Here is a 27,242-nt window from a genome sequence, read left to right as displayed (position 1 = left end):
GGTTGTATTTTAGCCCGATTTTGCTCAGGACTGCCTCATTAGTAACCGCAAAAGTTTGGGACCTCAAAATCAAAGGGTGCAACTCTCTGTCTGAATTTGAGCTGTGGAACCTGAATTGAGCCCTGACCCAACCGAGTCACCTGATCGGCCGTGAAGCAAGGCAGCCACGACAGTACTAGCCTCACGTTATCACCCTTAGCCTAACCCAAATCCAACTCGACAGTGTTTACCTTAACGGAGGGGTCTGCTGCTCGTCCTCTGGGTCACTCTCACTCTGCTCAGTCTCTCCTATTGAAAGCACTGCCTGGAAAGGGTGAGAATCGCGGGCATCCCAGCTGTGAGGTTTTGAGCTCTGAAGCGATGAATTACAGCACCTGTCTCCTGAGTTTTCAACAATGCAGAGAGACCGTTTGCGCCAACGCTGCAATGGAGGGTGTCGGAAGGCCTGTGCCGGTTGGCAATGCTGCTGGACTGGGGGGGTCGTCCTCTGCGTTGCCGGCTGTCAGCAGCTGGTCATCTGCGGCTGCTTTGTGTTTCCTCCTGGACCGCCGATTCCAGCCGTTAGTCTTCGCTTGCTTTCCTGTCCTGCTGGTGGGATTAGCTTGCCGGTCAGATGTTTTCAATGGAGATCGTGTGTGACCGGATGAAGAGATCTGATTATCTTCCTACTTCACTACCTATTTCAGCAGGCTTTTAATTTATAGGTCTGGAGCAATTCTGCAACGAATAGTCAGGGCTGGATTTTTAGTAGTAGGAGTTGTTGTTTCTACGTGGTCTCAGATATGAGTATTGTTAAATTTGGACCTTGTATGACAGAGTTAGGGTCTGATTGGTTTAGATAGTTAGTTCTTTCCTGTCTACAAATGGCGTTCTTTTCTGTCTTTTATTAAATTTTGTTTTTATTGTAAACCGCTTTAATTTGTTCGCAACAAAAGCGATATAGCAAATTCAATAAACGATAATGCTTAGAACAGAGGGCTAAGAACCATGGAAGTCAGGGATCAAATCCCACTGCTGCTATTTGTGATTTTGGGTAAGTTGCCTCAGGCTGCAAGCCCTCCAAGGATAGGAACATACTTGCTGTATCTGAATGTAACTTGCCTTGGGCTACGTCTGAAAAAGGCACAAACTAGCAAAAAAAAAATTATGATAGGGGGAGTGCAGCACAATTGCAAGTAAGTTGTGTATTGTATGAAAATGTATTGATAGGCCTATAAAATATTTGCAGAGTACATATTGTTTCAAGAAATTACCTTTTTATTTATCTTGTAACTGTTTTGTTAAGTTTGGGTAATGATCACATGTAGCACAGGCAGGAGCTAGTGATCTGGATATGTTTATCTAGCAATAATGGTGCTCTATCATTCCAGTGCAAAAAATCTGAAACAATACATTTGATATTTTCAAAATAATATTTAGCATTGTACCTTCAATTTCACCTGTCAACATGAACTACTAATAATGAACATCTTAAATGTTATATAAAATTAATCACAATTCACAGGCATTTAAATTAATAAATTATAGAACTGAAAATTTAAAAAGACAAAAGGTAAGTTCTAACATGATTTGCCTGCTATATACTCCTTGCTTACAGTCCATTTCATGCTGTTTTCTTCCACTCTGCAGATTTTCCTACAAGAGGCAGAGTAAAACATACAATATTACAACAAACTGATAGTGTTTTGCAAGTATTTTTGTAACAAAGTATTATGTATTTATTTTTTATATTCATATTTTTATTCTGCAGGTGTGCATACCATTTCTAGAGGTGGACAGAAAGGTCAAATAGCATAATACAGGAACACACAAAGAACAAAACCCCCATAACATACATAGGGGCATGTTTATTATAGGACATTAGGATTTGGAGTTAACACAGATATTAGTGTATGTTAACTGCAAATCTAATGCTTTACCTTTTAAGGGTATTTTTTATGCAGGTCATGTGCTAATGTAGTCATTACCATGCAATAAAGCAGTTACTCACCTGTAGCAGGTGTTCTCTGAGGACAGCAGGACACAATTCTTACAGATGAGTGACATAATCCAGTGGAGCCCCGGTGCGGATGCTACCCAGTGTTCTACAGCTTTAAGAAGCTTTTGGCAGTGTCCCACCATGCATGCTCGAGTGTCTTCCCGCCCAGCGTCATCGCACGTGATCAGCAGTATAATATCAAAACAAAAGAATACAACTTCTAGGGGAGGCGTAAGGAGATGTGAAAATTCATACCCTGCTGTCCTCGGAGAACACCTGTTACAGGTAACTTTGCTTTTTCCGAGGACAAGCAGGACAATGATTCTCACAGATGGGAATTCCTAACTACCAGGCTCACCAAAAACAACAACTCAAGGACAATAGAGGCTTGCAATGGCAAGGCCAACCAGAACCAATTAATCTGAAACTATATACAGTCTTGTTGTGAGGGTGCAGTCTGGAACAGAAGAAAAATGGGCCTAAGAGGGTGGATGCTAGACACCAAAATGTGCAGGACTGCCTAACCAAACCAGCTGTCATGTTGAGTATGCTGCTCAAGGCAGTAACGAGATGTGAATGTGTGGACTGGACCAAACTTGCTTTCCTTGTGCCATCACCATCCAGCTGGATAGGCAGTGCCTTAAAAGGTGGAGGATAAAGGATTTTTTTTTTAAACATTTATATCCCACATTATCCCAAGAAAACTCAGGTTCAATGTGGCTTACATTTGAAAATACAGTGAGACAGAATAATAGAATTCAGTAACATTATGGCAACAAGTCAATGGATATATCAGAAACATTTAACAAATCTGAGATTACTATGGGCTCATTTTCAAAGCCCTTAGACTTACAAAGTTCCATAGGCTCCTAGGTAACTTTGTAAGTCTAAGTGATTTGAAAATATGCCTCTACATATACCCAACTGGGCATTTAAAAGTCTGTCTTTTAACAATGCTGCATGTTCAGAAAACAGCCATAAGTATAGACGGTTATTCAAACATTATCACAAGCACACATCAGAACAGGCATCCATACACACATTGCAAAAGTAAACAACTTCTACAGAGTATATCCAAAACTTAATTTTTATGTTTAAATCATCTTTATTGAAAGCACAACATGTTGGTAGATAAGATTCATAGAGAAAAAGAAAAAACAGTGAACCATCCAAAATGGCACAAGATAAACTTTTACAGAGAAACATACCCCAAGAACCCTTCCCCTTCTGCTCTCCTCTCCTTTCCTATAAGCCCATCCGACTGTTTCCACTTGCCAAAATAGCTAAGAAATTATTTACTCTGTTCTGACAACAAGGACATCCCACCAAACTATGCATCACAATTTGCAAAATGTAAATGTCATTCAGTTCCAACTCTTCTACTGCTGCTTTCCCTTAGCCATCATTATTCCCAGGACTCATCTATATACTAACACACAACTGGCAGACAAAGATTTTAAAAAATGCGATTTACATCCAACCAGAACTTCTGCATAAAGGTAGCTCTCCCCTTATTATTCAATACCTCTTTTAAATAGTAGTAAAAAAATATCAAGTGCATTTTTAAAATATTCCACTGCATTCCACAAAACAAAAGCAGCATGTTCCCACACACCATCTTTCTCTTCTTATTTACAAACAGTAAAAAAAAAAAAAAAAGATTTTAAATACTCAAAGGTTTCAACCTAATTAAGGTTGAAAAAAAACCACTTTGTACTTAAAAAAATAAAAACTCTGCGGGCCATTTTACAAAGCGGCAGTAAGCCTAACACGGGCTCACCGCTTGCTAAACAGGAAGTACTATTGGGCTACCGCAGCACCTCAGCGGTACTTCTCACCCCCAGCGGGCATATCTGGCACTACAAAAATATATTTTTGTTGCGCCGGGGTGTACCCTGCAGTGATTGGGCAGTACCGCATGCTGCCCAGTTACTGCCGGGTTAGAGCGGGAACCCATGCTTCCCCTGGAATGGCCGACAGCAAGTGCTTTACTTGCCGTATGGCCATTTCCTGCAGAAAAGAAAGACTACCCTTTTACTAGATACGGTAAAAGGGGGCCTCAGTGTGCGTCAAAAACATGCGCCAATGCCAGCGCAGGCACCCTTTTGCCGCAGCTTGGTAAAAGGGGCCCTGAATGTTGAGCAACTGATTCTCATGACATGATATCTGTTTTGGTGGCCCTTTACTAGGTGAAAAAATCTCAGCACCAATACAACGCCTGTTAGGGTGTCCCTATAACCAGTCCCTCCAAATGACACAATTACAAGTTAGGGACAAATTACTACTCTAACCGATGAAAGGTTATTTTGTTGTGATAGTTCCTCTGTGTACATCCGTATGCTGCACAAACTGGTATGCTTCTAAATATAAAATAACAATGAACGACGATAGCCTCCTTGCTTTGTTTTGAGTGTAACGATATGACAGCTGCTGGGGGAAACTGGCTTTGTGACATCATGCCGTCTCCTGTTCTTTCTCCAACTTGGTTAATAGGTCCAGTGTGTTGAGAGATCTGAATATCTCCATGCTAAGGCAGTAAAATGCTGCTTGTTTTTTCCTCTTATTGTAGAAAGCCATAGTGATTTTTTTTCATGTGTGGCTGCTATGCCTGTTGATTTCAGTGCCCAAATTATCAGGCACTGCCAGTTTTTCCTCTTAGGCAGAGGGGCTGATAACAGACAGATTCATTTTTGAGCCGATGGTTGGAACTTGGTGCTATCTGGAATAGTGCCTGATCAATACCACAGAAGCAGCACAGAAAAATAGGTTCCCAATGCTCAACAGTAAAAAGATGCAAATAATATGTGCGCTGTTTGACTGAAAGCAAGGGGCAGGACCACACTAGAGAGCTGCATGGGAACTGGGATAGTGGGATTCCCGCAGACACCACGGGAATCCCGCGGGGATCCCCTCCAGGACCACGGGGATCCCGTGGGGGTGGACCAAGGTCCACGGGGACCCTGTGGGGATGGACCCGGGTCCTGCAGGGTTCCTGCGGAATGGAAAACAGTGACTACCCTGTCTTCAAATCCCTCCCTCCCATCCATTTCTCCTCCAGCCCTCGATATCCTCCACATACATACCTCAAATCACCCTGGTGGTCTAGTGGCTTGCTTTGGGGTAGGAAAGGTCCCCACGCTTTCCTGCCCACTGCTGCTGATCCTTTCACCACTGCCGCTTGTTTAAGATGGCTGCCACAAACTCTCAGCGGTCATTTTGAACAAGTGGCAGCAGCGAGAGGATCAGCGACTGCAGGCTGGAAAGACTGGGGGCCTTTCCTGCTCCGAAGCAAGCAACTAGACCACCAGGGTGATGTGAGTTATGTGTAGGAGGGACATCCAGGGCTGGAGGGGAGGTGGATGGGAGGGAGGGAGTTGAAGACAGGGTAGTCTCTCCTTCCCCTTCCTTGCACAGCCGTCATCGCCGTACACTCAAAACAAAGCAATCAAACCTATGAGATGTTGCATCCATGTTGTTCTTAATTGTTGGTAGCATCTTTACTTAATTTCACTTATATTTTTAAACATACCAACTTGTGTAGCATACGGATGCACACAGAGGTAGTATAATAATGGAATAACTTTTCATAGGTATAGCAATTTGTTAATAAATTGTAATCAGTGTGTTATTTGGAGGAGCTGTTTAAAGGGACACCCTAACACTGTTACATTCGTGTAGAGATTTTTTTCTCCTGCTAATGGGCTACTAAAACAGATATTATGTTATGAGAATCAGGTGCTCAACACTCAGACTTTCTATCTATCTATTTATTTACTTATTTATAACATTTATATCCCACATTAAAAGCGAATGCTACATACCTGTAGAAGGTATTCTCCGAGGACAGCAGGCTGATTGTTCTCACTGATGGGTGACGTCCACGGCAGCCCCTCCAATCGGAAACTTCACTAGCAAAGGCCTTTGCTAGCTCTCACGCGCCCATGCGCACCGCGCATGCACGGCCGTCTTCCCGCCCGAACCGGCTCGAGTTCGTCAGTCCCGTATGTAGCAAGACAAAGACAAGGGAAGACACAACTCCAAAGGGGAGGCGGTCGGGTTTGTGAGAACAATCAGCCTGCTGTCCTCGGAGAATACCTTCTACAGGTATGTAGCATTCGCTTTCTCCGAGGTCAAGCAGGCTGCTTGTTCTCACTGATGGGGTATCCCTAGCCCCCAGGCTCACTCAAAACAACAAACATGGTCAATTGGGCCTCGCAACGGCGAGGACATAACTGAGATTGACCTAACAACTTATCCAACTAACAGAAAGTGTAGCCTGGAACAGAATAAAACATGGGCCTAGGGGGGTGGAGTTGGATTCTAAACCCCGAACAGATTCTGAAGCACTGACTGCCCGAACCGACTGTCGCGTCGGGTATCCTGCTGCAGGCAGTAATGAGATGTGAATGTGTGGACAGATGACCACGTCGCAGCTTTGCAGATCTCTTCAATAGTGGCTGACTTCAAGTGGGCCACTGACGCAGCCATGGCTCTGACATTGTGAGCCGTGACATGACCCTCAAGAGCCAGCCCAGCCTGGGCGTAAGTGAAGGAAATGCAATCTGCTAGCCAATTGGATATGGTGCGTTTCCCCACAGCCACTCCCCTCCTGTTGGGATCAAAAGAAACAAACAATTGGGCGGACTGTCTGTTGGGCTGTGTCCGCTCCAGATAGAAGGCCAATGCTCTTTTGCAGTCCAATGTGTGCAGCTGACGTTCAGCAGGGCAGGAATGAGGATGGGGAAAAAATGTTAGCAAGACAATTGACTGGTTCAGATGGAACTCCGACACTACCTTCGGCAAGAACTTAGGGTGAGTGCGGAGGACTACTCTATTATGATGAAACTTGGTGTAGGGGGCCTGGGCTACCAGGGCCTGCAGCTCACTGACTCTACGAGCTGAAGTAACTGCCACCAAGAAAATGACCTTCCAGGTCAAGTACTTCAGGTGGCAGGAGTTCAGTGGCTCAAAAGGAGGTTTCATCAGCTGGGTGAGAACGACATTGAGATCCCATGACACTGTAGGAGGTTTGACGGGGGGCTTTGACAAAAGCAAACCTCTCATGAAGCGAACAACTAAAGGCTGTCCTGAGATCGGCTTACCTTCCACACGGTAATGATATGCACTGATTGCGCTAAGGTGAACCCTTACAGAGTTGGTCTTGAGACCAGACTCAGACAAGTGCAGAAGGTATTCAAGCAGGGTCTGTGTAGGACAGGAGCGAGGATCTAAGGCCTTGCTGTCACACCAGACGGCAAACCTCCTCCATAAAAAGAAGTAACTCCTCTTAGTGGAATCTTTCCTGGAAGCAAGCAAGACACGGGAGACACCCTCCGACAGACCCAAAGAGGGAAAGTCTACGCTCTCAACATCCAGGCCGTGAGAGCCAGAGACTGGAGGTTGGGATGCAGAAGCGCCCCTTCGTCCTGTGTGATGAGGGTCGGAAAACACTCCAATCTCCAGAGTTCTTCGGAGGACAATTCCAGAAGAAGAGGGAACCAGATCTGACGCGGCCAAAAGGGAGCAATCAGAATCATGGTGCCCCGGTCTTGCTTGAGTTTCAACAAAGTCTTCCCCACCAGAGGTATGGGAGGATAAGCATACAGCAGACCTTCCCCCCAGTCCAGGAGGAAGGCATCCGATGCCAGTCGACCATGGGCCTGAAGTCTGGAACAGAACTGAGGGACCTTGTGTTTGGCTCGAGATGCGAAGAGATCTACCAAGGGGGTGCCCCACACTTGGAAGATCTGGCGCACCACTCTGGAGTTGAGCGACCACTCGTGAGGTTGCATAATCCTGCTCAACCTGTCGGCCAGACTGTTGTTTACGCCTGCCAGATATGTGGCTTGGAGCCACATGCCGTAACGGCGCGCCCAGAGCCACATGCTGATGGCTTCCTGACACAGGGGGCGAGATCCGGTGCCCCCCTGCTTGTTGATGTAATACATGGCAACCTGGTTGTCTGTCTGAATTTGGATAATTTGATGGGACAGCCGATCTCTGAAAGCCTTCAGAGCGTTCCAGACCGCTCGTAACTCCAGGAGATTGATCTGCAGATCGCGTTCCTGGAGGGACCAGCTTCCTTGGGTGTGAAGTCCATCGACATGAGCTCCCCACCCCAGGAGAGACGCATCCGTAGTCAGCACCTTTTGTGGCTGAGGAATTTGGAAGGGGCGTCCCAGAGTCAAATTGGTCCAAACCGTCCACCAATACAGGGATTTGAGAAAACTCGTGGACAGGTGGATCATGTCCTCTAGATGCCCAGCAGCCTGAAACCACTGGAAAGCTAGGGTCCACTGAGCAGATCGCATGTGAAGGCATGCCATGGGAGTCACATGGACTGTGGAGGCCATGTGGCCAAGCAATCTCAACATCTGCCGAGCTGTGATCTGCTGGGACGCTCGTACCCGGGAGACGAGGGACAGCAGATTGTTGGCCCTCGTCTCCGGGAGATAGGCCCGAGCCATCTGAGAATCCAGCAGAGCTCCTATGAATTCGAGTCTCTGTACTGGGAGAAGGTGGGACTTTGGATAATTTATCACAAACCCTAGTAGCTCCAGGAGTCGAATAGTAATCTGCATGGACTGTAGAGCTCCTGCCTCGGAAGTGTTCTTTACCAGCCAATCGTCGAGATAAGGGAACACGTGCACTCCGAGCCTGCGAAGCTCTGCTGCTACCACAGCTAGGCACTTCGTGAACACTCTGGGCGCAGAGGCGAGCCCAAAGGGTAGCACACAGTACTGGAAGTGACGTGATCCCAGACGAAATCGAAGATACTGTCTGTGAGCTGGCAGTATCGGGATGTGTGTATAAGCATCCTTTAAGTCCAGAGAGCATAGCCAATCTTTTTGCTGAATTATGGGAAGAAGGGTGCCCAGGGAAAGCATCCTTGACCAGATATTTGTTCAGGGCCCTTAGGTCTAGGATGGGACACATCCCCCCTGTTTTCTTTTCCACAAGGAAGTACCTGGAATAGAATCCCAGCCCTTCTTGCCCGGATGGCACGGGCTCGACCGCATTGGCGCTGAGAAGGGCGGAGAGTTCCTCTGCAAGTACCTGCTTGTGCTGGAAGCTGAAGGATTGAGCTCCCGGTGGGCAATTTGGAGGCTTCGAGGCCAAATTGAGGGTGTATCCTTGTCGGACTACTTGGAGGACCCACTGGTCGGAGGTTATGAGAGGCCACCTTTGGTGAAAAACTTTCAACCTCCCCCCGACCGGCAGATCGCCCGGCACACACTTTGACATCGGCTATGCTCTTCTGGAGCCAGTCAAAAGCTCGCCCCCTGCTTTTGCTGGGGAGCTGTGGGGCCTTGCTGAGGCGCACGCTGCTGACGAGAGCGAGCGCGCTGGGGCTTAGCCTGGGCCGCAGGCTGTCGAGAGGGAGGATTGTACCTACGCTTACCAGAAGAGTAGGGAACAGTCCTCCTTCCCCCATAAAAACGTCTACCTGAAGAGGTAGATGGTGAAGGCTGCCGGCAGGAGAATTTGTCGAATGCGTTATCCCGCTGGTGGAGCTGCTCTACCACCTGTTCGACTTTTTCTCCAAAAATGTTGTCCGCTCGGCAAGGGGAGTCCGCAATCCGCTGCTGGATTCTATTCTCCAGGTCGGAGGCACGCAGCCATGAGAGTCTGCGCATCACCACACCTTGAGCAGCGGCCCTGGATGCAACATCAAAGGTATCATATACCCCTCTGGCCAGGAATTTTCTGCATGCCTTCAGCTGCCTGACCACCTCCTGAAACGGCTTGGCTTGCTCAGAAGGGAGCTTGTCCACCAAGCCCGCCAACTGCCGCACATTGTTCCGCATGTGAATGCTCGTGTAGAGCTGGTAGGACTGAATCTTGGCCACGAGCATAGAAGAATGGTAGGCCTTCCTCCCAAAGGAGTCTAAGGTTCTAGGGGCGCCGAAGCATGCTCCCTAGAACTCTTAGCCTTCTTTAGGGCCAGATCCACCACACTCGAGTCGTGAGGCAACTGAGTGCGCATCAGCTCTGGGTCCCCATGGATCCGGTACTGGGACTCGATCTTCTTGGGAATGTGGGGATTAGTTAGAGGCTTGGTCCAGTTCGCCAGCAATGTCTTTTTTAGGACATGATGCATGGGTACTGTGGACGCTTCCTTAGGTGGAGAAGGATAGTCCAAGAGCTCAAACATCTCAGCCCTGGGCTCATCCTCCACGACCACCGGGAAGGGGATGGCCGTAGACATCTCCCGGACAAAGGCCGCGAAAGACAGACTCTCAGGAGGAGAAAGCTGCCTTTCAGGGGAGGGAGTGGGATCAGAAGGAAGGCCATCAGACTCCTTGTCAGAGAAATATCTGATGTCCTCCTCCTTCTCCCACGAGGCCTCACCATCGGTATCAGACACAAGTTCATGAACCTGTGTCTGAAGCCGTGCCCGACTCGACTCCGTGGAAACATGGCCATGGTGGGAGCGCTGAGAGGTAGACTCCCTCGCCAGCACCGGCGAAGCTCCCTCCACCGACGTCGTCGGGGAGTCTTCCTGGGAGGTGGCCGCAAGCGGTACCGATGTTGGAGACCTCACCACGGGCAAAGGGCCAGATGGCGCCTCACTCGACGGTACTGGAGGCGCAGGCACCCCCGGTACCGGAGGGGAAGGGCGCAAAAGCTCTCCCAGGATCTCTGGGAGAACGGCCCGGAGACTCTCGTGCAGAGCGGCTGTGGAGAAAGACATGAAAGCTGATGCAGGCGTCGAGGTCAGAGTCTGTTCCGGGCGTGGAGGCGGTTCCGGGCTGTCCAAGGTGGAGCGCATCGACACCTCCTGAACAGAGGGTGAGCGATCCTCCCGGTGCCGATGCCTACTGGGTGCCGACTCCCTCGGCGACCCAGAGCTCTCGGTACCGATGCGGGAAGGAGACCGGTGTCGATGCTTCTTTGATTTCTTCAAACGAAGCATGTCACCAGAGCTTCCCGGTACCGATGAGGATGTAGAATCCAACCGTCTCTTCCTCGGGGCCGAGGCCGAAGAAGGTCGGTCTCGGGGGGGGGGGCTGTACCGCAGGAGCCCTCAGGGCAGGAGGAGACCCACCCGAAGGCTGACCACCACCAGCAGGGGAATGGACAGCCCTCACCTGCACTCCAGTCGAAGCACCACCGTCCGACAACATTAGCAACAGCGGAGGTCCCGGTACCACCAATGCCAACGCAGCCTTCCGATGTCTCGGTACCGACGATGCAGAGGGTCGAAACCTCGATGCCGTCGATGCCGAGGTCGAAGACTTCGATGCTGTCGACGTCGATGCACTCGATGCCTCCGGTGCTGTTGTCGACGAACAGCCCGAGAACAACACGTTCCACTGGGCCAATCTCGCTATCTGAGTCCTCTTCTGTAAAAGAGCACAAAGACTACAGGCCTGCGGGCGGTGCCCAGCCCCAGACACTGAAGACACGAAGCGTGCCTATCAGTGAGCGAGATTACCCGGGCGCACTGGGTGCAATTCTTGAAGCCGCTGGGAGACTTCAATGACATGGGCGGAAAATCACGCCGGCGAAATCAAAATTCGCGATGGTGACGAAGGGCACCAAAAATAAGGGAGAGAGAAAAAACTCATACCGAGGCCACAAAAAAGGCCTACCCCGAAAGCGAAAGGAAACTTACGCCGGGGAAACAAACTGGACACACGGGAAGGGACAAAGACCAAAGGTCTCTTTTTTTTTTTTTAGCGAAATTGCGAAGACGCGCGAGGGTCAACTTGAGGGGCACAAAACGGCAGCAAAACATGACCGTCCCGAGCGCGGACAAGAGAAGACTGACGAACACGAGCCGGTTCGGGCGGGAAGACGGCCGCGCATGCGCGGTGCGCATGGGCGCGCGAGAGCTAGCAAAGGCCTTTGCTAGTGAAGTTTCCGATTGGAGGGGCTGCCATGGACGTCACCCATCAGTGAGAACAAGCAGCCTGCTTGTCCTCGGAGAACATGAATTAGGTTGAAACCTGGGAGCATTTAAAATCTTTTTTTTTTTTTTTTTTTGCTGTGCCTACATTAAAAGAAAAAGATAGCATGTGGAAATTTGCTCCTTTTGTTTTGTGGACTGCAGTGGTGTATTATAAAAATGCACTTGCCTTTTTTATTAATACTACTAGTAAAAAAGGCCCGTTTCTGACACAAATGAAACGGGCGCTAGCAAGGTTTTCCTCGGAGTGTGTATGTTTGGGAGAGTGTATGTGAGAGTGACTGTTTGAGAGTCAGAGTGAAAGTGTGAGTGTGTGAGAGAGAGAGTGAGTCTGGGTGTGAGTGTGTTTGTGAGAGAGTGTGTGTGTGTGAGAATGAGAGTGTGTGCAAGTGTGTATGTGAGACACAGTGTGTGAGAGAGAGTGTGTGTGTGTGGGCGAGAGAGAGAGTGTGTGTGAGACACAGATTCTCTGTGAGAGTGAGTGTATGAGACCAAGCGAGTGTGTGAGTGACTGTGTGGCACATAGAGAGTGAATGTGATACAGTGTGAGACAGAGTGTGTGAGAGTGAGAGTGAGAAAGACATTGTATATGAGAGAGAGTGTGAGCCCTGCCCTCCCAATCCATGCCCATCTGTCCCCTGCCCCCTCCATTAATCCTTTTCCAGCAGTTCCCCTCTCTCCCTGAGCCCTGCCCTCCCAATCCATGCCCATCCATGCTCCTCTGTCTCCATTCATCCCTATCCAGCAATTCCCCTCTCTCCCTGAGGCCTGTCCTGCAATCCATATCCATCCATGCCCATCTGTCCCCTCCATTCATCCCTATCCAGCAATTCCCCTCTCTCCATGAGCCCTGCCCTCCCAATCCATGCCCATCCATGCTCCTCTGTCCCCTGCCCCCTCCATTCATCCCTTTCCAGCAATTCCCCTCTCTCCCTGAGCCCTGCCCTCCCAATCCATGCCCATCCATGTTCCTCTGTCACCTGCCCCCTCCATTCATCCCTATCCAGCAATTCTCCTCTCTCCCTGATCCCTGCCCTGCAATCCACATCCATCCATGCCCATCTGTCCCCTCCATTCTTCTTTATCCAGCAATTCCCCTCTCCCTGAGCCCTGCCCTCCCAATCCATGCTCCTCTGTCACCTGGCCCCTCCATTCATCCCTATCCAGCAATTCCCCTCTCTCCCTGAGCCCTGCCCTGCAATCCATATCCATCCATGCCCATCTGTCCCCTCCATTCATCCCTATCCAGCAATTCCCCTCTCTCCCTGAGCCCTGCCCTGCAATCCATATCCATCCATGCCCATCTGTCCCCTCCATTCATCCCTTTCCAGCAATTCCCCTCTCTCCCTGAGTCCTGCCCTCCCAATCCATGCCCATCCATGCTCCTCTGTCCTCTGCCGCCTCCATTCATCCTTTTCCAGCAAGTCCCCTCTCTCCCTTCCATGACCCCCCCTCGCATCCATGCTCCTCTCTCTCCCATGTCCCAGCCTGGGCCGCCCTCTTTCCCCCCCCCTTCGCATCCATGCCCCCCCCTTCGCATCCATGCTGTCGTTTCTCCCCTGCCCTCCCGCTCCCATTGTTCTTCTTTACTGGCCACCCTCTTCTCTCCCCCCAACATCCCTTTTTGTTTTTTTTCTTCTTTTTAAATTTACCTCCGTGGCGGTTCCGGCAGCGAAGCGTCAGGGAAGGAGGCGGCGCTCCCGACGTCTAGCTTTCCCTTTGCTGTGTTCCGCCTTCTTTTGACGTCATCCTTGACGTCAGAAGAAGGCGGAACACAGCGAAGGGAAGGCTAGACGTCGGGAGCACCGCCTCCTTCCCTGATGCTTTGCTGCCGGATTTGTTTGGTTTTTTTTTCCCGCCCTCGACGTCATGACGTTTGACGCGAGGGCGGGGCAGAGACGGCTGGCTGGCTTGAAGGCTTCACACCACGAATCCACGAACCCTTCAGCCTGGGAGTGACGTCAGATGGCTTCATGGCTTCAGAACGTTGTCCTCAGAACGTTGAGGGTGCATTTTATTATATTAGATTTCACAGAGAGGTACTGAATGATGAGGGAAGGGTTTCCTTCATGCAGAAGTTCTGTCCAGCATCAGTTTAAATGTGCCAACATTGTCTAGTTCAGCACAGTAGTAGCTGCCAAGTTTATACAAAGTTAATTATGTTCAGTGGAAAATAAATCTGTTGCCTCAGGCTGCTTGCTATGTGAATATTCTATCACTGTTTCATTACTGCTACCAAGTATTACATATTAAGGGCATTTGCTTTAATTCATTTATCCAGTCCTTACATGCACATGGTTTTGCTTTTTAAACCCAAAGGTGATTCCTAAGGGTGGATGAACAATTAAGTATAAACTGTGTTGTTTCTGAATTTACTTGTTTTGGACTGCTTTGGGTCCTGCTAATCGTACATCTGTTGTCTTAGCAGAGTACAGAAGAAAATGATTTATGTTACTTTTACTAGAATTTTTACTGCTTGTAGAATCTGGCTTTCTTGGTGGGGGGTGGGGGGATGTCAAAGTGACTGTGGCACGGCAAAGGCTGGGCAGGCCAGGAGCTGGGATGGAGGAGATTAATTGTGGCGGGGACAGGCAGGTTAGATTCCCCACGGGGATGAGCGGAGATGGGTTACATTCCCACAGGGACGGGTTAGATTTCTGTCCCCATATACCTCTCTAGACCACACCTGGTGCATGCCCACAAGAGTTTTGCGACAAACATAGCTCTTGTATGCACCAGGCAAACCTGGAAGCAAAGCACACATGGGCACTGTTCTTTTACGCCTTTACGTATAAGCTTTTTAAATTTCTTTTTCACCTGAAAAACTTATATTTCAGCACAGAAAACAGGTGTCAATGTGTGCTTTCACTTTGGGATTTGCTCTGACTCGCATACATTCATCTCTCACTATCACTGCTTAGAAGCTTGCATGGGCTTCTTTCTGCTTTCAAATTAAATAAAAACAGGCAGCTTTTAAGAAAAAATCATGGGAAATCTTCTCTTCAAACATCCCAATGCGTGTTCCAAACTGGCATTAGGTTTTCAGTGGTAAGGGCAGCTTTGTTTTGTGCGGTGTTCTCTGAGTATTGGAGAGGAATAGGAAATGACCTCATTAACATCCGTTTTGACTACATTTGCATGTTATTTGCACTAACCTTTGGCAAACATTTTGTCTCCTGCGCTAGAGCCATCTAAGCATTCTGGGCTCACTAACGCCAGTGCTAATTGCCTCTGGTACCAGCGTTAGGTTTTGAGCATTGGCCCATTTGTATGTAGAAAATCTCTAATCCATCTGAAAGCAACTGTAAGTGATTGATTTTTTTTATCTTGTTATCAACTGTACTAAATAAAGAAGGGATTAAGGACTGGAGTTTATTTTGGGTAACTAGCAGCCTCAGGTTTAACTCTTTGGATATACAGGGCCAAAATTAACACCTTGTAGAGGCCAAAATAGCCTCAATGTGGGACACAAGCATAGAGGCTTGGAAAACCTTCTTCCCAAAAGATTCCAACATGTTGCCCTGGGATGCTGAGGCATAGGTCCTAGAACTCTTGGGTTTCTTGAGAGCGAATTCGACCACCTTAGAGTGGTGGGGAATCTGGGTCTTCTCAAACGTGGGAATCTTCTGAACTCTATACATAGAGTCTGCCTTCATAGGAACTGGCTGCACAGAAAAAGGGGTCTCCCAATTCTTCATCTGTGTTTGCTGTAGGATGTCAGGCACAGGCACTGTCAGGGCCTCCTTAGGAGGAATCCTCATAATCAAGGACGTCCAAAATAGCAGCTCTGAACTCATCCTCAATTTCCAAATGAAATGGAATCATCTGTAAAAATCCAACAAAGGAGAGTTCCTCTGGAGGTATCTTTCTCCTTTCCTGTGGTGGGGGAGGGGTCTGAAGGCAGTTCAAAGGAGGCCTCTTCTGAGATTCCCTTTGGTTCTACATCAGACATCTAGGAGCGGTCAGAATTAGACTCAGCATAGAACTCTTCAGGAGAAGGCATGGGCAATAGATAAGGAATGGGCCTCCAGGATCAGCTGGGACAGAGCCATGGACGCCCTTGGAGTCTCGGCATTGTGCTAGGCCAAGATCTGCTTAAATTCCTCCCGCAGTATGGCCTGGAACCACTCCTTGGAAGCAGGTATCAGTAAAGGCAGGGTTAGTGTCAGTTCGGGGACAGCTTGCAAAGATGCCAGTGCCATATTGGAAGTCTAGTTCCAGTGATCAGGGGACTGGTGAATCAGTATCGACTCCATAGAGGAGAAGTGGCCTTCATGGCATCAATGCATCTCAGGTACTGGAGATGCCGATGACCCAGGGATCCTGGCACTATGTTTCAAAGGAAAATGATGTTGATGCTTCTTTGTCTTTGCTCAACGCATGACATCGAAATCCCTTGCTGCCAACAAGGACAAAATTGAATTCAGGCACACCCCCTCTGTTATGAATCCAATGCTGAGCAGTCTGACAGGCCCTACCGGTGCCTGATGTCAAGGCAGGTGGAGACCTCATTGATGCCAGTGCATCCTAGTGTCCAATGGAGCTCCTTCAGCCACTGATGCACTGGTCTTAGAAATGCCAAAAAGTTTCTCACACTAGGCCTCTCTGCTCGAGATTTTTTTTCTGCATTTTTAAACAGAGAACACAATTAGAGGCTTTATTGGCAGGGCTAAGCAAGACAGACACTAACTATGGAGATCAGTCCCAGAGATGACTCTGTTACACCTAGAGCACAGCTTGAAACCACTGGGAATTTTTTGAGACATCAAAGGAAAAATAACCGTTGCAAAATCAAATGGCTCAACTGTGAGAGATGAAAAAATTTCCTTGCAAAAACAGAAAAATTCCCCGTCCGGTGCTTGGGCATAAGCAAAGCTCAGGAGCCACAAAAACAGGAAGGAAGCTTTAAATATGTTGAAAAATACTAAAAATAATATAGGGGCAAGGGAGAAGAGAAAAAATATATATATAAAAAAAAGGAAAAAATAAGTACACAAGGGAAGGTACTATGAAAAAATGAAGAATAAAGTCAGAAATACTGAGAATTCACTAGATGTAACCTCTCTGCTCCATGGAAAAATGAAGACTGCTGGTCCCACGCGCTCACGTTGTGCAAGAAGGCACTTATATATGTACAGTAGGATGCTGTCAAAGGCTTCTTAAAGCTACAAAACGTCAGGTAGCGTCAACACTGGGTTCCGTTGGATGATGTCACCCATATGTGAGAAACAAGAAGCATAAGACCAAGTATATAACTTCCAGTAACCAGCAGCAGAGTATTCTAAACATGTACATGACGGGACATAATGCTCCACATGCAGCAGGACAAACTCAGCACCATGCATTCAAAGGATCCCATTGCTAATGCTTGGATTTCTAGCTGACTCAATTACTGTCCAAAGAAAAAGAACAAATGCAACATAGGGTGCCACCACTTCAAAAGCCTTACTCGTGTTGACCTCTCTCCAATTCAGTATTTTCTTTGCTGTTCATCTTTCCAATTCTCATAATTCCACCAGGATCTGTAAGAAAAGCCCTATGAGAAGTAGAAAAAACTAAGCAAGCCCTGTGTACATGTGGTTAGCATGGGCAGGCTTAAGTGCAATGCCAGCACACCATAACACGGAAACACTACGGATGGTGGCTTCAGATTGGCTGTAGATTAAATTTATAATTTTTTACATATCCTTTCAAGAAGCCTCTTAAAAGTAGCTATGTATAAACTACAAGTCCTTGAACACTATATCCAGTTTTCAGTGTTTCTGCACGTAGCTCAAAATAGGCCATAGGAAGGAAAATATTGTACTGCACTATGGTTTATTCAAACCAGGGCCATAATGTGATATTGTATACTGTCATCATCAACACCCAAGATCGTTGACAACCTCAGTGCTTAAAAGAAATGTCTGCAAATAACAAGAGCCTTTATCTGATCCCCATAAATCTGAGATATATTTTTTACATTTTTGTTCACATGACAGATCAAAACCTGAAAATAATCCATGACAGCAAACCTCCAAATCCACTTTTAAAGCTTGAATGCCACTAAAATCCTGGATGAAGGTCTAGCTCTCTTCCATTCTTTCTTCTGAGAGGGGAAAAAAACTCCCATTGAGTTCTTCATTTTAGCACATTTTAAAAAAATAGGGAAAAAACCCACTAACTCTTTTTTTTAAAGCTCCACCGTGTTTTTGTCCCACGTGGAAAGTGACCTCCATTGCCCCATGTAAGCCGCATTGAGCCTGCCATGAGTGGGAAAGCGCGGGGTACAAATGTAACAAAAACAAAACTTTACAAACTGTTAATATTATTTTTCTAGTCTACCTGGCCACATAGACAAAAGATAACAATAACATTGTCCGAGCAGTGAACCTTTATTCAATTATAAGTCTTGTCAGAGTATTAAAATTAATGCAAAGAAAAAGGTGTGCTAACTTTCTTGGCTGTATATTTAGAGACTCTACAATCTTCTGTGAGGAGCAATCATGAACCACATACAAAACATGCTCCTCAATATATAAAGATCAAATCTGCACTACAGTCTGATATATTGTGTAAGATTTTTAGAAATAATTAGTATAAATAATTCACAAAAGCAGCTACTATAGAACTGCTTAATTTTAGCCCTTGGTTTTATGCCAGTTTCAAAATATGCTAAAATCGGCATCCACCGACAGTGACTGCGCACTGTAAGCTTTATTTGCAATGGCTACACCAATAGCCATTCAACATCACAGGTCTCTTTGAGTGTAATAAAAGCGCTTGTGTCAATAAACTAATCACAAAGTCCAACTTAAAGTGTCCAAAACCACACTGTGAAATAACTCTGTTATTACACGAACACTTTTATTACACTCAAAGAGACCTATGATGTGGAATGGCCATTAGTGTAGTCATTACAAATAACCCTTATAGGGTGCAGTCTCTATTGACTGACGCTGATTTTAGCGTACTTTGAGTCTGGCATAAAACCAATGGCTAAAATTAAGAAATTCTGTAGTAGCCGCTATTTTGTCAATTAGTTATACCGATGGTCTCTAAAAATTGTACACAATACATCATAGCAACATAGTAAATGATGGCAGATAAAGACCTGTACAGTCCATCCAGTCTGCCCAACAAGATAAACTCATTTTATATGGTATGTGATACTTTATACCCGAGTTTGATTTGTCCTTGCCATTCTCAGGGCACAGACCGTAGAAGTCTGCCCAGCACTCTGTTTGTACTAAGTTCTGAAGCTAACGTCAAAACCCCTTAAAATTTACACTCTATCCCATCCATATCTATTCAGTCATGATCAGGGCGTAGACTGTAGAAGTCTGCCCAGTACTGGTTTTGCTTCCCAATTACCGGCGTCACCACCTAACCTCTGCTAAGATTCCGTGGATCCATTCCTTCTAAACCGGATTCCTTTGTGTTTATCTCATGCACGTTTGAGTGCAGATTTGATCTTTATATATTGATGAGCTTGTTTTGTATGTTGTACATTTAGCGAGGCTTGCATCTATATTTACTAGTGATTCTAAGTACATATGCATCTGTGTAAGAGAAACATCTACTAGAAGAGCACCCTAAAGCCTAGATGTAGCACAGACATTGAGCAACATACAGAAATAACTGTTAAATGATTAAAAATAAACAAGACTATAGCGCAATACTTTTTTAAAATCTAAGTTAATACTTTTCTTGATTAGATTTGGGGATCCAACACCCCTTCCTCAGTCAGAAACAAATGAGCAAGACATAGCAAATTATTTATTCTACTCTGACGAGATGAAAGGGGTGTTCTCTTGGCTAAATTTTGAAAGCTAGTCAAGAAATGTGTTAGCTTAGTATTGCCTTATATTTTATTATTTATTAAACTTTATATGTATTCAAGTAGACTAACATGGCAAGCAAACTACTTTACCCATGGACCAACATGTACTATATGGGCAATCCATGCTAGTGAACAGGAAATGCTTAAGTACTGGACAATGGGTGTGCAGTCAAGTAACTGTGTTACATTGAAAACAAAAAAAAATATTTTCTGTCAGTTTATATTCTGAGCACACAAGTTGGGAAGACATAAAAGGAGAATGCAATTACTTTGGAGACTAGGACAGCCCAACATGACAGGTAATTTGGGCTCAACTGGCAGGTGTAGCTACTGGTCAGGAAAATATAACTAACAAAAGGATATTTTGTTTCAGATTGTTCAAGAAGCTAATCCACACATTTCATTCCTTGTGCAATTATTTGTTCACACCACTTACCCCAAAATAGTTTGGTCAGGAACTCTCCAAGAAAGTATAAATGTGTCATTATCAGTATGGAGACAACAACGAAAACTACCATGCCCACGCTGTCCATCTTTGCAAGAAATGGATACACCCAAATTCCTGCTATGTACTTTATCCATAACATCCTTGAAAAAAGCAGGACAGAGCCATCAAGAAAATATGGAATGTTCCTCTCAAGCAGGTATTAAATTTCAATGCAGACAGTGGTGAGCCAATCTGGCACTTCCTACAACTGGAAATGTTTATGCTTTATAATTTATTGCTTAAAACCTAGAATCAGAAGACCTAAAAAATGCAAAAAAAAAAAAAAATTGTGCTTACTGGATAAATATTGGATAAAGTGGTGTGGTACTGGAAAACAGTCACTTTCTTACCTTCCCTTGCCTGCCTTGGATCCTCCACTTTTTTTAATGCCTTTTTTGCACTGAAATCTCTTGACTGCACATATTGTATATATTTTTAGGCCCTCTTACTAAACTGCATTAAGCATGTAATTCCTAGATACAAGGCCACTGCATGACCACGTTAAGGGGTTTTGCAGTAGTTAGCCTGTTTTTGCACATTAAACTGTACTTTACTTGGTTTGTGCTGACTTTCTGTCAGGAGGCATGGCTTGGAGACTGGAAATTGAAGCATTATCACGGTAGCACTGCACTTATCGTGCACTAAAGGGTAAATTCAAGAAAGGTCACTCACAGTTAGGCGCCAAACATTTGGGTGCACAGCATTAATTCTATAACAGTAGTTCCGTGCTGGTTTTAATACACTGTAGCTGTTGGTATGGGGCCACGCTAAGGAAGGAATTCTATAAATTGCCCTAAGCACTATTTTATTAAGGGCGTTTACCCTTTATAGAATAACGCTTAGCACCAATTCTCTGGGCGCCAGACTTATGCCTGCTGAAACCTGGTGTAAATCTTGGTACCCAAGTTGGTTGTGTAGACCCACTATCCTATAACACTGTGTGCAACTTTTTGGAATGCCCCTGGCCTGTCCATGCCCCTCCCATGGCCATGCCCCCTTTTGGGTTGAACACTTCTGGGATTTAGGTGCCCATCATTATAGAGCAGTGCAAAGCCAGATGTGCATGTAAATCTTAATTGGTGCCAATTGATGTCTATAATTGGTTAGCATCCAATTATTGAGGGTTAACAGCTCATTAACTAATTAAGTTGCACGTGCATCTCGGGAGCACACCCAAATCTGGGCACCATATATAAAATCCAAGGTAAATGTCTACTATGCAATGAAACCACACCAGCTGCTTAATGCAGATTAGGAAAAGTTCCCCTTAGTTTACAATGCCAGTGGCATTTTCACGGGATCATTAACATACATGGCATAACATTAATTATTTAGTAGAGTTCTATATCTATTTAACAGAACACAATCCTTATGGCACACTAAGAATCAATACTGTACTAGAAAAGACTGTAGTTTAGGTTAAGTATTGCGAAAGGGTTCCTAAGTCTCCCACAGTATGCTTCAAACCAATTCTTACCATATTAAGTAGGCAAAGCAAAAAATTCCAAGTCCCAGAAGTCCCTTCTTCCTACCAGGATACTGATGAAAACATGTAATCAGTTGTAGGAGAAGGAGTGGCAGTACAACTGTATGCTGAAGAGAAAAACACACCAGAAAGTACGTTGGTGATCAGTATAACTTGTAATGTGTCCTGGTTCAAAGGTAGGCAACGTACTTAATCATGATATAGGTGTTTATATTATGCTGCATATAAAGAGGGAAGATGGGCTGCATTAAAAAGAGTTTTCATTGCGTCATCTTCTCCTGATCAAATGTTTTGCACCATTTCTTTTTCCACCATAACTCATCTAGGAAACTGATAGGGCATTAAACTGGACTCATATTAAATGCTGAAGGACAGCACAGAAGCCCAAGTAGCCATGAAAATTAGCTCTGCTTCTTACTGCTTTAGCCTCCAGCAGCATGAGGATAAACCATGCTAACTTTGCTTACATTATCATGGCACTGATTTATGCTTGCTTAATGTTGGTTTTTAGGAACAGAGCATTGCAGGACAAACAGAACTTATGCCCTAGCAAACTGCTATAATCTCTCTCTAGCAGCTTTGTCATCATAAATTAATCCAAAAATTCCTCTTTGACTGTGTATCATCTGCTCTTATGATTGTACCATATGTGCACTGCCGAATTCCAGAAGATGAACAAGATATTTGTAAAGCAAGTTTTATGCAAGTCTATTTATACACAGAGATAAACAAATCAAAAGACTATACAAGTTACTCTTATCTTAAGATAAAGATACATGTATACTAACCATAGCATGATTCAGCCATAGTGGAATAACTTTATCCAATCTTGTTGGGTAAATAAGTTCTCGGTCATAAGCATAGATGCCCCAAAAAGAAGCAACTACAAACTGAGGGAGGAAAAAAAAACCACAGATAATGACACTGAAGAAAACAATATGAGTAATTGTAGGCTTATAGGCTTGTCTTTGTAAGTAAACTGCACAAGAGCCTTTTCCATATTAAAAACACCAAAAATATCTCTTTTTTATTGTCAGATAGTAAACACTTAAGGGTCCCCCTTTTTTCCAAAATCCTATATTACAAGAAAAAAAACCCGTGGAGGGCATTTTCGATATGACGTCTAAGTCCAACTTTGGACGTTTTGCACAAAACATCCGAAATCTGAATAGGAAATAAGGCCATTTTCGAAAAAAAAAAAAAAAAAAATGGTGTTTCAAACAAGGTTTTGTGCTTTGGACATTTTGTTTTCTGGTCTGGTTTCGAAAAAAAAAAAAACCCCAAAAACCAAATAAGTGCTAAACATAGAAAATCATGTCATTGGGTTGTAGGAGGAGCCAGAATTTTAGTAGACTGATCCCCCGAACTACAGAGCTGCACGGGAGTGGTGTTCCAGTGGGTACCGCAGGAATCCTGTGAGGATCCCCCTCCATGTCTGCAGGAATCCCACAGGAAAGGACCCGGGTCCACGAGAATCCCTTAGGGATGGACCCAGTTCCTGCGGGATCCCCGAAGAAGTGCCTTCCCTCCCCGAGCGAAGGATGCCCTCCCAGCCCATACCTCGAAGTACCCTAGTGGCTTCTTTGGGGCGGCCTTGTGAGACTTCCACATAAGTCTTGCAAGGCTGCCGCTGGACGTCTCGGCAGCCATTTTAAAAAAGCAGAGAGGAGAGGATCAATGCCGAAGAAGAGGGCAGGAAAGAGCGGGGATCTTTCCTGCTCCGAAGAAGCCAGCTGGAGGATTCAGGAAGCGGGATGGTAAAAAGGGCGAGTCTCTGTTTCCCCTTCCCTGCACCGCCGTCATTGCCGTACACGCAAAACAAAGCGAGCAAACCTATCAGCTGCTGCATCCACGTTGTCGTTCTTTATTGTTGGTGGCATTTTTATTTAATCTCCCTTATATTTTTATACATGCTGGCTTGTGCAGCATACAGATGTACACAGTGGAACTATGATGGAATAACTTTTCATAGGTAGACTAGTAATTTGTTATAAATCGTAATCAGTCTGTCTTTTGGAGGGGGCTGGTTATAGGGACACCCTAGCACTGTTATATTCGTGCAGAGTTTTTTTTTCTCCTGGTAAAGTCAGTAAAACAGACCACATGTTATGAGAATCAGGTGCTCAACATTCAGAGTTTCTATTTATCTATTTACTTATTTATGACACTTATATCCCACATTAAACATGAATTAGGTTGAAACCTGGGAGTATTTAAAATCTTTTTTTTTCCTGTGCCTACATCAAAAGAAAAAGATGGCATGTGAGAACTTGCTCCTTTTGTTTTGTGAATTGCAGTGGTATATTACTACTTTTTCACAGAAAGATACTGAATAATTAGGGAAGGGCTTCCTTCATGCAGAAGTTTTGACCAGCATCAGTCTAAATGTGCCAACATTGTCCAGTTCAGCACACTAGCCACCAAGTTCATACAAAGTTAATTATGTTCAGTAGAAAATAAATCTGTTGCCTCAGGCTGCTTGCTATGTGAATATTCCATCACTATTTCATTATTGCTACATGGAGGGGCATAATCGAACGGGGCGCCCAAGTTTTCCTGAGGATGTCCACACAGGACGTCCCCGCGAAGGGGCAGGGAAACCCGTATTATCGAAACAAGATGGGCGTCAATCTTTTGTTTCCATAATACGGTTGGGGACGCCCAAATCTCAACATTTAGGTCGACCTAAGAGATGGTCATCCCCGATTTTTGGCAATAATGGAGGACACCCATCTCAGAGGGGAGGAGCCAGCATTCATAATGCACTGGCCCCCCTCACATGCCAGGACACCAACCGGGCACCCCAGGGGGCACTGCAGTGGACTTCAGAAAAAGCTCCTAAGTGCACAGCTCTCTTACCTTGTGTGCTGAGCCCCCCAACCCTCCCCCCAAACCCACTCCCCACAACTGTACACCATTACCATAGCCCTTAGGGATGAAGGGGGGCACCTACATGTGGGTACAGTGGGTTTGTGGTGGGTTTTGGAGGGCTCACATTTACCACCACAAGTGTAAAAGGTAGGGGGGGCGGGCCTGGGTACACCTGCCTGAAATGCACTGTAGTACCCACTAAAACTGCTCCAGAGACTGCTGTCATGGAGCTGGGTATGATATTTGAGGCTAGCATAGAGGTTGGAAAAATATTTTAAAATATTTTTTTAGGGTGGGAGGGGGTTAGTGACCACTGGGGGAGTAAGGGGAGGTCATCCCCAATTCCCTCCAGTGATCATCTGGTCATTTAGGGCACATTTTGTGGCTTGGTCATAAAAAAAAAAAAGGACCAAGTAAAGTCGTCCAAGTGTTCGTCAGGGACGCCCTTCTTTTTTCCATTATTGGCCGAGGACGCCCATGTGTTAAGCACGCCCCAGTCCCGCCTTTGCTATGCTTCCGACACGCCCCTGTGAACTTTGGTCGTCCCCGCGATGGAAAGCAGTTGAGGATGCCCAAAATCGGCTTTCGATTATGCTGATTTGGGCGACCCTGTGAGGACGCCCATCTTCCAATTTGTGTCGACAGATGGGCACCCTTCTCTTTCGAAAATAAGCCTGCAAGTATTACATAGTAAAAGCATTTACTTTAAACTTTGTTTTAATTCGTTTATCCAGTCTTTACATGCACATGGTTTTGCTTTTTAATCCCAAAGGTGAATCCTAAGGGTGGTTGAACAATTAGGTATAAATTGTTTTTTTTCTGACTTTACTTGTTTTGGAATTTGGACTGCTTTGGGTCCTGTGCTGATCTGTACATCTGCTGTCTCAGCAGAGTACAGAGGAAAATGATTTATGTTACTTTTACTAGTATTTTTACTGCTTATAGAATCTGGTTTTCTTGGGGTGGGGTCAAGGTGACTACAGCATTGCAAGGGTTTGGCAGGCCAGGAGCTGTGATAGAGGAAATTACTTGCGGCAGGAACAGGCTAGATTCCAGCAGAGACAGTTTGGATTTCTGTCCCCATGCAACTCTCTACCCCGGACATCCCAGAAGAACAATGGGGCACCCTAGAGGGCACTTCTGTGCACTTTAAGAAAATGCTCCCAGGTGCACATTTCACCTTTGCTCCCTGATCGTGTCTCCCTGAGCCTCCAAACCCCACCCAAAACATACTGTACACCACTACAATAGCCCTTATGGGTGAAGCGTGCACCACCTATATGTGGGTACAGTAGTGTTCTGGTGACTTTGGGAAAGGTCACAGTTTCCACCACAAGCGTGACAGGCAGAGGGAGATAGGGACCTGGGTCTCCCACTACACTACTTCAGGGACCTGCACGCTGCTCTAATAGACCTGAGTTTAACATCTGAGGCTGTCATAGAGGCTGGTAAGTCATACTTTTATTCACACTTTTGTGGGGTGGAGGTGGGGGGTCAGTGACCAATGGGGGGTATTGGGGGGGTCCTGATTCCCTCCAGTGGTCATCTGGTCATTTAAGTCACCTTTTTTGTGCCTTATTCGTTCTGAAAACAGGTCTAGACCAAAACATCTTGGTTTTAGTCCTGGATGTTTTTGTTTTGTTCCATTATCCAAGTGTTAGGCACAACTTAACCCCGCCTTTGGAATGCCCCCAACACACCCCCTTGTGATTTGGACTCACTGCAGATGAATTGCATAGATAAACATCTGCAAAATAGGTTTCAAAAATACAGATTTGGACATTTTGAGAAAAAAAACATTCAAATGGTGTTTTATGACACTTTTTGCACTTTTTTCTCTTTCGAAAATGAGCCCTCTTGTCTCCAAATGCTAAAAGTTATTTTTAAAACAGTCTCCAACAAACAATATTTGGTTCAGACAAATTGTGGCCACTTGCAAGTGCCATGTTTATTTCTCACTCTCTTGCACTACAATACCAAGTATTATCTTAATTTTATAAATTTTAATGTACATGGGTCTTATGTACAGCGAAATATCTTACCTGTAGTAGGTGTTGTCCGAAGACAGCAGGACAGGTATCCTTACATCTGGGTGACATCATCCCAACAGAGCCCGGTGCGGGAGGCTACCCAGCTCTCTTTTAGAGGCTTTTGGCAGCGGCCCCACAGCACATGTGCAAATGCCTTCTCGCCCAATGTGCAAGTGCAGGACCCTCAATAATATATTTTATTTATTAGAATGTATTTACCGCCTTTTTGAAGGAATTCACTCAAGGCGGTGTACAGTAAGAACAGATCAAACATGAGCAGTAGGCAATTACAGCAGTAAACATTTTCAAACAACAATACAAAGTATGGCATGGTGTACTACTTGCAATGACAACACAATATGTACTAGAACATTATAACTGGTAGTGAGGGGTAAGGCAAAGTTGTAACATATAGATGAGTAAGAAAGTAGGAAGAATTAGAAAGTAAGGTGATTGATTTGAAGAAAGTTGCACAATAGCTGGGTAAGAATTCATCTCCTATGGGAGGTGGAAGGGCTGTAAGGATACCTGTCCTGCTGTCCTCAGAGAGCACCTGCTATAGGTAAGTAACTTTGCTTTTTCCAAGGACAAGCAAGACAATAGTACCCTTACATCTGGGAATCCCTAGCTACCAGGCTCACCGAAAACAACAGTA

General features: G+C 45.6%; 1 protein-coding gene across 2 annotated transcripts in view; it reads right to left on the bottom strand.

The window, feature by feature from the left end:
- Positions 1 to 652: 652 nt before the first annotated feature.
- Positions 653 to 27,242, bottom strand: part of LOC115476692 (androgen-induced gene 1 protein-like) — a 46,722-nt gene continuing 20,132 nt past the window's right edge. The window contains exons 3-7 of one of the 2 annotated variants that reach the window (XM_030213216.1): positions 22,475 to 22,576; positions 21,678 to 21,793; positions 20,150 to 20,301; positions 17,341 to 17,413; positions 653 to 1,635 (exon numbers count right to left, since the gene is read on the bottom strand). In XM_030213216.1, the coding sequence (XP_030069076.1) occupies positions 1,560 to 1,635; positions 17,341 to 17,413; positions 20,150 to 20,301; positions 21,678 to 21,793; positions 22,475 to 22,576 (519 nt within the window). In that variant the 3' untranslated portion in view covers positions 653 to 1,559. The remainder of the gene's footprint in view (positions 1,636 to 17,340; positions 17,414 to 20,149; positions 20,302 to 21,677; positions 21,794 to 22,474; positions 22,577 to 27,242) is intronic. The other variant, XM_030213217.1, reaches the window with a different exon arrangement.

The sequence above is a fragment of the Microcaecilia unicolor genome, chromosome 8, assembly GCF_901765095.1.
Source record: "Microcaecilia unicolor chromosome 8, aMicUni1.1, whole genome shotgun sequence".
NCBI classification, from domain to species: domain Eukaryota; kingdom Metazoa; phylum Chordata; class Amphibia; order Gymnophiona; family Siphonopidae; genus Microcaecilia; species Microcaecilia unicolor.
This window is presented reverse-complemented; position numbering and strand designations above follow the sequence as displayed.